The sequence below is a fragment of the Oncorhynchus mykiss genome, chromosome 31, assembly GCF_013265735.2.
Source record: "Oncorhynchus mykiss isolate Arlee chromosome 31, USDA_OmykA_1.1, whole genome shotgun sequence".
Taxonomy (NCBI): Eukaryota; Metazoa; Chordata; class Actinopteri; order Salmoniformes; family Salmonidae; genus Oncorhynchus; species Oncorhynchus mykiss.
In genome coordinates, this window is record NC_050571.1 from 31,604,068 (window position 1) to 31,614,571 (window position 10,504).

Below are 10,504 nucleotides of genomic sequence, written 5' to 3' on the forward strand. Positions count from 1 at the left end.
GAGGCTATGAAACCGTTTTATCACCATGACTTTAGGAACAAAATTGGTAACCAAATTGTATCCACTGTAACCAACTTGAATACACCTTCACATATTGTGTCCTATGTTGCATATTTTGTTCAATGTTTTCCATTTAAATATACGAGACAACTACATATACAATTCACCTCAAAATATATAGTTAATGTATGCATATAACCAGAGCATAAAATGCAAGCAGTGCTATTTTGGGGGATAGTATATGGAATGTTAAAGTTCTTTGTCATATTTAAGGTAGGGGGGGGAATGACAGTGGCACACGTTTGTGAATTGCAGCTATAACAATATGCGAGTGCCGAGGCAGCCTTGGGTCAATCTGGACGTGTTTAAAGTTCTCCCTGAATAATCCCCTTTACCTATTGTTGTGGCACACTTTAAAACTACATCTTTGGGTTGGTCCTCCTGGCTTCTGCAATCAATGGGCCCTCTGTGTCGTGAGTGGACATCCTGGACGCAGCGAAGGGGCAGCACTTGATTCAGGGAGGGGTGAAGAGGAGAGGGAGGAGGGGTGGGGGAATGTTTTTGTGTGAGCTGAGGAAAAAGACGCAGTTTGAGTGAGGGGCGGGCTATCAGGGCCAGTCTGTCTACCGAGACGAGACACAGACGGCAGGAGCGCGCGACAGAGCAGAGCGCACAGCAACACAAGCGGAGCTGCGCCTTTTCTCCTCGCTCAGATTTCCAGACACACACTCACATACAGAGACCGTGTAAGTGGATGTATGCAACAGATCCGTCTACGATAGCAAGAAAAAACAGCATTTGAGTTGGTGTTCTTTGTTGTAAAATCGAAGCTAAAAAGAAAACTGTGACCTGGTTCATCTTGGGTTCTCAAATATCCATCTTTAAGTCGATTTGCGCGACTTTTCACCGACGGTGACTTATCGGTGGGATTTAACATGCCAGACTTTTGAGAAAGCTTATTTTTTTCCGGACCTTGCTCCTCTGTGGAACTGTAGCCCTAACCTGGGTGCTGAAGATGGGTGCCAAAATGAATACACCCAGAGGGAATATAGTATTTTCCACTGCGCTATTATTATTTTTGGTTGGAATTATGCAGGACGTTAATGGTAAGAATTTGAAATATAAAGTTTATGAAGAGCAAAAAGTGGGCACAGTGATCGCAAGGCTAAAGGAAGACGTGGCGGGTGTTCTTTCTAAATTACCGAGTTCAGTGTCCTTTCTGTTCCGTGCTATGCAGCGGGGGAGCACTCCGTTTCTGTCGGTTCGGGAGGAGGACGGTGAAATCACCATAGGGACCAAGATTGACCGGGAGAAGATTTGTGAAAAGAACCTCAACTGTTCCATCGAATTTGACGTTATCACTCTGCCTACTGAATACCTCCAGCTCTTCCACGTCGAGGTGGAAGTCTTGGACATTAACGATAACTCGCCACAGTTCTCTCGTGCCATCATACCCATTGAGATCTCCGAGAGCGCATCTGTTGGTAACCGGATTCAGCTGGACAGCGCCACGGACCCAGACGTGGGAGATAACTCCCTTTACTCTTATTCCCTGACACCAAATCACTTTTTCAAAATCGACATTAGGACCAGAACCGATGGTGCCAAATACGCAGAGCTTGTTGTGGTGAGAGAGCTGGACAGGGAGGTGCAGTCCAACTACCAGTTGCAGCTAACGGCCTCGGACAATGGAGTCCCCCCGAAGTCCGGCTCCACTTTGCTCAAGATAAGCATCTCGGACTCTAATGACAACAGTCCGGCTTTTGACGAGCAGGCTTACGTTATTAATCTCATGGAAAACTCACCACTAGGGACTCTACTGATTGATTTAAACGCCACAGATCCGGATGAGGGCACAAACGGTAAAATAGTTTACTCTTTCAGCAGTCATGTCTCTCCCAAAATACTGGAGACGTTTAAAATTAACCCTGAAAATGGTCAAATCACTTTGATTAAAAAAGTGGACTATGAATCTACATCATCTTATGAGCTGGACATTCAGGCACAGGATCTGGGTCCCAACTCCATCCCTGGACTTTGTAAAATCGTAATCAAAGTGGTGGACGTGAACGACAACAAACCGGAGATCAACATTAACCTGATGACTCCTGGCAAGGAGGAGGTGGCCTACATCTCGGAGGGCGCGCCAGTGGACACCTTTATAGCACTGGTGCGCGTGGACGACAGTGACACAGGGCTCAACGGTGACGTGGTGTGCCGCCTGCACGGCCACGGTCACTTCCGGCTGCAGAAGACCTATGAGAAGAATTACATGATCCTGACCAACGTGTCTTTGGACAGAGAGAAGAGGTCAGAGTACAGTCTGACAGTCATAGCTGAGGACCGTGGCTCTCCAAGCCTCTCCACAGTCAAACACTTCACTGTACAGGTGTTGGATGAAAACGATAACCCGCCTCGCTTTGAGAAGAGTCGCTACGAGGTCTTCAAGTCAGAGAACAACTCTCCAGGGGCCTACCTGATGACAGTGGTGGCGTCCGACCCTGACCTGGGCACTAACGGTCAGGTGACCTACACGGTGGTGGAAGCTCTGGTCCAGGGAAGCCCCATATCCACCTACGTCACCATCGACCCGTCCAACGGCGCCATCTACGCTCTACGGAGCTTTGACCACGAGGACGTCAGCCGCATCGCCTTCACCGTCCAGGCCCGTGATGGAGGGAACCCCGCCCTCTCCTCCAATGCCACCGTCCTCCTGACCGTGCTCGACGATAACGACAATCCGCCCACCATCCAGTCCCCACCCCTACGGAACCACACCGCGGATCTACCTCTCTGGAGACACGCCTCCGCCGGTCAGGTGGTCACCATCATTAAGGCCACCGACCGCGACACCGGTGCCAATGGCGAGCTGAGCTGCTCCATTGTCGGGGGCAACGAGGAGGGCCTGTTTGTGATGGACGCGCGGCGATGCGAGCTGCGGACCAATGGCAGTCTGGAAGGGGTTCCCAAGGACGTGCTGGAGATCAGGGTGGAGGTGCAGGACAGGGGCACCACTCGCCTGTCCACAGGGGCCCTGCTCCGCCTTTCCCTCCAGGAGAACATGGACATCCTGCCCCCAGGCCTCCCCACGGGCCCAAGCCAGCCACCGCTGGACCTCTCCCTCATAATCATCATCTCCCTGGGGGCCGTGTGTGCCCTGCTGCTGGTGGTCATGGTGATGTTCACCACGGCACGCTGCAACAGGGAGAAGAAGGACCCACGCAACTCGTACAACTGCAGGGTGGCAGAGAACACGTACCAAAACCACCCGAAGAAGCCCTCTAGGCAGATCCACAAGGGAGACATCACCCTGGTTCCCACCGTCAACGGCACCCTGCCCGTACGGGCACACCCACGCTCACCTTCTGCTTCGCCTGCCCCAGAGAGGGGCACCATGGGCAGCCGGCAGAGCCAACACAGCCGCCAGTCGCTTAACAGCCTAGTCACCATCTCCTCCAATCACGTCGCAGAGAACTTTGCTCTGGAACTGGCCCACGCCACGCCCCCTGTCGAGGTAAGAAGAAGAAGAAGAGAGAGAGAGGGTTTCATTTCATACCCTAAGTCCTTAGTGATGTATTACTAGATGGTTATATGGATATGTTATCTGCTAATGGTAGTCTTTGAATCTCTTCAATGCCTTTGGAATAAAATAGACTACCATCAACTATGGATCGATAGAATAAAAAATGACTGAGTTTAAGCTTTGCTTCATTTTATGGTGATATAGAAATGTAATGATGTTTATAATTAGGATATTTGCGTTATACATTTTCTATTTGTGTGCCCCACGTTGTGTTGTGTTCAGGAAGCCCTCCCTTATTTCCCATGATCATCTCATGTTTTATAGCCCGTCATAACAACCCTCATCCAGATCATGTGTCCTTATGCCTGTCTGCTCCCATCAGTGTTCATTCATTTCCCCTTTTCATTTTCCCCTTTATTTTCACTTTCCTTTCTTTTTTTTCTTTCTTTTTTCCCCTTTTTTTTTTTGGATTGTAGCAAGTCTCACAGCTTCTGTCCATGCTCCATCAGGGCCAGTACCAGCCAAGACCCAGTTTCCGTGGCAACAAATACACTAGGAGCTACAGGTACCTACATCTTAAAATAAACACGCCCGAAGGGAATCAGAATGTACTTGTTTAAGAATGTGTGCATAACTCAGTAAGGCTCTAAGGCATATCCTACAATGCTTTACATATTCCTATAAAGCTTGTGGTGCTATTCCCTCTTAGGCCTATATGTGCCTTGTTCTATTTTAGGACTCAACCTTAATAATTGTATGCAAAAACCTCCACTGCACTTAGTTTTGATACATGCACAAGCCTTGAACCATCCTCCAATGTGGTTTTCTATGAAAGTTCCAACCATAATTTCTTCTCACCGCCTCCAGGTATGCTCTAAATGACATGGATAAGTTTAGTCTGAAGGACAGTGGTCGTGGTGACAGCGACGCTGGGGACAGTGACTACGAGGCAGGGAGAGAGTCTCCCATCGACAGGCTCCTGGGTGAGGCCTTTACTGAGCTATACCCCCCTGACGGCCAACTCAGACCCCATCCACAGCATCCGCATGCAGGTATACACCCCTCACCGCGTTTCAAACCCCTCACCCCCATCACCACTCTCCACCGATCCAATATCAACTCCCTTCCTCTACATGTCCATTCTTTACTGACCTCTACCAACACACTGCATGCAGGTATACCATCCTCACCCCTTTCACAATATCACTCCGCTCACCCATCTTAGTCCTTGCCCCTACACTACAGGCCTCCACTGAGCTATCCCCCATTACACCACCTCACCCCTCCCACTCTCAGTCACCCCTCATCCCCAACACCTGTGAGAGATTCACTCCCCAGCTGCTTATCAGCACAGTGACTGGGTGGGACTGTGGACGGAGAAAATAGGGAGAATTATCACCCGTTTCTCTGGCGAGAAAAAAGCTCTCATCTCCTCCACAACACAATTATTTCAGAGTGCGATCAGGCAGCCAGGCAGGCAGGTAGAGAGGCAGGTTGGAGTGGTTTTATCGACAGCTTTGAAAGGCGTTTTTGGTAAATCAGTCCGGTTAATCTTTCATCAGCGGGGGAGCCAATCTGCTGCCTGCCTGCATGGCCGCGGCTGCTGCTTTTCTAATGTTCCCCAATGCACTCTTCCTTCATCAGCTCTAAGATGTATTACAAATGGTCCTTTTATGGTAATGAGAGCGTAATGAAGTCCCTGAATAGTATGAGTGAATAACCAGCGCTCTTTAATGAAGGCTTTACCTTGGCATATTTGATTTGTCTAATTTATTCTTCAGAGAATTTTCTTTTGAAGATTTAATGTTGAATAGACGTGACATGAAAGGGTAAAATGCCAGCTTTTGAATGAGTAATAATAGCCATTGATCTGGCCTAGTGAATTGTCCCGACATGTTAATTGCATGTTATAGGTAGTATGCTCTCGCCCACAGAGTGCTGTGCAATCTAATTAGCTTAGATTTCAACCCATGTTTGAAACCCAGATCACACAACTGTGTTTAAAGATGAATGGATATCAAATGTTTGATGTTAAAAGACTGTATGAAAGACAATCTCTCACCTCCTCCCTTCAAAACCACTCCCCAATTCTATGCCTGCTCATCACCATCTCCCCTCATCACAAGTCTTTCAACAAAAGAACAGTAATACCCAGAACAATCTATGGTGTGTGTATGTTTAAATGCATGGCCACATGGGGCCCACCTTCTATGTATTTCATCTATGCAGTGCCTTGTGAATGTATCCATGACCATGTCTCTCTCTCCCGCTCTCTCTGTAGCGATGAGACTGTGCACTGAGGAGTGTCGTGTCCTGGGTCATTCTGACCAGTGCTGGATGCCTCCCTTGCCCTCCCCAGCCTCCTCTGACTACCGCAGCAACCTCTTCATCCCAGGAGATGACCCCCGCCAGGCCAGAGACCCCGAGCAGCCCCCACAGTCCTCCGAACCCACCCACCCTCATGCCCAACGCAGCAACCAGAGCTTCTCCACCTTTGGCAAGGACAACCAGGAGGGGGCCGAGGAGGGAGAGGCGGAAGATGGGGGAGAGGATGGGGAGGACCTCTGTGGAACCACCTCCCTGCTGTCAGAGATGAGCAGCGTGTTCCAAAGGCTCCTCCCCCCGTCGCTGGACTCCTACGTCCAGGTCAGTGAGACCCAGAAGGGAGGTGCGAGTGTGGGGGGTGTAAGTATCCCAATGACGGGGTCACTGGACAGGAGGAGGAGTCACTTGCCAGGTAAGCCCAGTGCTGCAGCCCACCAACAAGGTGTGGCAGCGTGGGCTGCCAACACCCATTTCCAAAACCCCGGATCTAGCATCGGGCCCTCAGGCCATCCACACCCCCAGAACGGCAGCTACCACACCCTCAAACCCAGCACCAAGCTCAGCCCCCAGAACAACCACAAGAACCAGGTCGTTGGGCACGGACAGCACGCCCCCACCCCCAAGAACAGCCCTCTCCTCACTGCCCTGGTTAGCCCTACCCTGGTGGTACCCTCCCTGGCCCCTGCCCCTGCCCCCATCCCTGTCCCTGTCCCCCTCCCGGGGCCTTGCGGTAAGTGGCTCCCAGCCATGGAGGAGATCCCAGAGAACTTTGAGGAGGATGAGTTTGACTCGGTGCTGGGGCAGCTGGGACACCTGCAGGGGAAGAGGAGCGACAGCCGCCATGAGTTGATGGACGCCAGCGAGCTAGTGGCTGAGATCAACAAACTGTTACAGGACGTCCGGCAGAGCTAGACATTCTTAAATACCCTCCACTCTACACCTTTGAACTCTGACCTCCAACTTCCTGACTTCCTGTCAGGAGTCCTGCCATGTGTATGGAGGGGGAGCTGAGGAGTCTGCGTAGGAAAAAAGAAAAGAGAAACAAACTAAAGACATAGACCTGCAATTGTCATTAGAGTTGCATTTCTAACGTATTTGTGTTTTGTGAATGCTAAATATCCAAATAATGTTTGTATTTTCTGGTTTGGTACACAATGTACACAATGTGACTGTATTTATCTTTGTATTTTAAAAATACATTTGTATTCTTATATTTATTAAAAAATATGTATATAAACTTAATCAATCAGAATTATATTTTTATATATTGAATGCATGTTAAATGGGAGAAGAAAAAAAATCAAGATTTTGACATGCAACTGAAAATCTACATATTTAATATTGTCTTTTGTGAAATGTTTTTTATGTCACTATTATTATATGTATACGTGAATATATTCATTATTGGACACAAGTCTTTGTGGTGCATTGTGGGAACGTGTGGAGAAACACAAATAAAGTGGAAGACACAGAACTAATATGAGTTTGTCTCTGTTTATTCTTTGACGAATGTTGCCATTGTATTAGAGGAAGGATGTCAGAGACAGATCTATTAACTACACTGAGAAAAAATAGAAACTCAACATGTATAGTGTTGGTCGCATGTTTCATGAGCTGAAATCAAAAATCCCAGAAATGTTCCATACGCACAAAAAGCTTATTTCTCTAAAATTTTGTGCACATCCCTGTTAGTGAGCGTTTCTCCTTACCCAAGATAATCTGTCCACCTAACAGGTATGGCATATCAAGAAGCTGATTAAACAGCATGATCATTACACAGGTGCCCCTTGTGCTGGGGACAATAAAAGGCCACTTTAAAATGTTTTGAGGGAGCGTGCAGTTGGCATGCTGACTGCAGAAATGACCCCTAGAGCTGTTGCCAGAGAATTTATAATGCTCATTTCTTGTTTTAGAGAATTTGGCAGTACGTCCAATCAGCCTCACAACCACAGAACACTTGTAACTACGCCAGCCTAGGACCTCCACATCTGGCTTCTTCACCTGCGGGATCGTCTGAGCGGGAGAGTACTTTCATCTGTAATAATGCCATTTTGTGGGGGAAAACTCTTTCTTATTGGATGGCCGTGGCTCCCCAATGGGTGGGCTTGGCTGTCAAGTGGGTGGGCCTAAGCCCTCCAAGTACCAGCCATGGCTGCACCCCTGCCTATTCATGAGAAATCCATAGATTAGGGACTAATTCATTTATTTCAATTGACTGATTTCCTCATATGAACTGCAACTTAGTAAAATCTTTGAAATTGTTGCATGTTGCATTTATATTTTTTGTTCAGTATAAATGAAATGTTTCCATAGGAGGTTGAGAACCTCGTGTGTGTGTGAGAAAGAGAGAATTTATATTCCTACAAAGAGATGCTGATAGCACAATACTGTCTAGATTTGCTGGTCATGGCTCATATCAACGCATCTTCCCAGAAGACGCTAGACCCCCTCCAATTCACATACCACCCCAACAAATCCACAGATGACACAATCTCTATTACACTCCAAAATGTCCTCTCCCACCTGGACAAGATGAACACCTATGTGAGAATGCTGTTCATTGACTATAGCTCAACACCATAGTGCTCTCCAAGCTCAACACTAAGCTCAGGACCCTGGGACTGAACACTTACTTCCCTCTACAACTGGATCCAGGACTTCCTGCCGGGAGGGTAGACAACAACACATCCACCACGCTGACCCTCAAAACAGGGACACCCTCGGTGGTGCATGCTTAGCCCCTGTACTTCCTGCGTGGCCGCGCACGACTCCCAACACCATCGTAATGTTTACGGGCTGTATCACCGCCTGGTACGGCAACTGCTCCGCCCTCAACCGTAAGGCTCTCCAGAGGGTAGTGAGGTCTGCACAACGCATCACAGGGGGCAAACTACCTGCCCTCCAGGACACCTACACCACCCGATGTCACAGGAAGGCCATAAAGATCATCAAGGACATCAACCACCCGAGCCACTGCCTGTTCACCCCGCTATCATCCAGAAGGCGAGGTCAGTACAGGTGCATCAAAGCTGGGACCGAGAGACTGAAAAACAGCTTCTATCTCAAGGCCATCAGACTGTTAAACAGCCACCACTAACATTGAGTGGCTGCTGCCAACACACTGACACTGACACAACTCCAGCCACTTTAATAATGGGAATTGATGGGAAATGATGTAAATATATCACTAGCCACTTTAAACAATGCTACCTTATATAATGTTACTTACCCTACATTATTCATCTCATATGCATACGTATATACTGTACTCTATATCATCGACTGTATCCTTATGTAATACATGTATCACTAGCCACTTTAACTATGCCACTTTGTTTACATACTCATCTCATATGTATATACTGTACTCGATACCATCTACTGTATCTTGCCTATGCTGCTCTGTACCATCACTCATTCATATATCCTTATGTACATATTCTTTATCCCCTCACACTGTGTACAAGACAGTAGTTTTGGAATTGTTAGTTAGATTACTTGTTGATTATTACTGCATTGTCGGAACTAGAAGCACAAGCATTTCGCTACACTCGCATTAACATCTGCTAACCATGTGTATGTGACAAATAACATTTGATTTGATTTGATTTGACGACACAACAGTGGTTGGCCTGATCACAGACAACGATGCGACAGCCTATAGGAAGGAGGTCAGAGACCTGGCAGTGTGATGCCAGGACAACAACCTCTCCCTCAGAGTCAGCAAAGACAAATTAGCTAATCGTGGACTACAGGAAACGGAGGGCCGAGCATGTCCCCATCCACATCGACGGAGCCGTAGTGGTGCTGACATATGGAATTGTTTTAAGATGGTCATACCATGGATCATTTAGCTATTTGATTTTGAATTTTAGGACTCCTTTAAGTATAAATTATTTTATTTTTATTGATAAATCCCATAGAAATGCATGGAATAACATTGATAAATGGTAATACGGTTTTGAAGTATCTGTCCTATTTCAAGGAGATATGATAAAACTGAGGAAATATATACATATATATATTTTACACATATTTAACCCTTTTTTGGGTTGGCACAAAACTACATGTACCTCCATACTTAAACTGACTGATTTTTATGGGGATTGTTTTTTTGTTATGTTACTTATATTGACGCACAGGTGCGTCAGTAGACTCCAGGGGTTATTATGATTTATCCTGTTGCCTAGTCACTTTATCCCTACCTATATGTACATTCTGTATCTATTTCCATTACCTCGTTCCCCTGCACGTCGACTCGGTTCTGGTACCCCGTGTATATAGCCAAGTTATCGTTACTCATTGTGTATGTATTCATTATGTTATTATTTTTCAATTATTTACCTAAGTTATTTTGCTCTGCATTGTTGGGAAGGGCCCGTGAATAAGCATTTCACTGTTATTCTACACCTGTTGTTTACGAAGCATGTGACAAATATAATTTGATTTGATTGATTTAGATTTCCACGAGAAGAGATAAATAGGAGCTCGCCCTATCGGGAAAAAGAGCTCACAATTGGTCCAATAGCAGTCAGTTCTATTCCAGCACACAGTTCTTGGAGACAACAGTTAGAGCTTCTCTTATTCATGTCCTAGATATTTGGAGGGAGGCTGTTCATGCCAATATAGTGCTCCCTCCTATTTTCCTCCTGGTGG

General features: G+C 47.0%; 1 protein-coding gene across 3 annotated transcripts; it reads left to right on the plus strand.

Annotated features, from left to right (window-relative positions):
* Nucleotides 1–615: 615 nt before the first annotated feature.
* Nucleotides 616–7,326, plus strand: LOC110505015 (protocadherin-18). Of its 3 annotated transcripts, none has more exons than XM_021583947.2 (4): nt 616–3,514; nt 4,000–4,088; nt 4,391–4,575; nt 5,805–7,326. In XM_021583947.2, exons 1-4 carry the CDS (start codon nt 1,016–1,018, stop codon nt 6,758–6,760), a joined length of 3,729 nt encoding a protein of 1,242 aa, XP_021439622.2. In that variant the 5' UTR covers nt 616–1,015; the 3' UTR covers nt 6,761–7,326. The 3 variants fall into 3 exon arrangements, with proteins under 3 accessions (XP_021439622.2, XP_021439625.2, XP_021439623.2); XM_021583950.2 differs by having other exon boundaries at nt 4,391–4,506; XM_021583948.2 differs by having other exon boundaries at nt 4,033–4,088.
* The last annotated feature ends 3,178 nt before the right edge of the window (nt 7,327–10,504 follow it).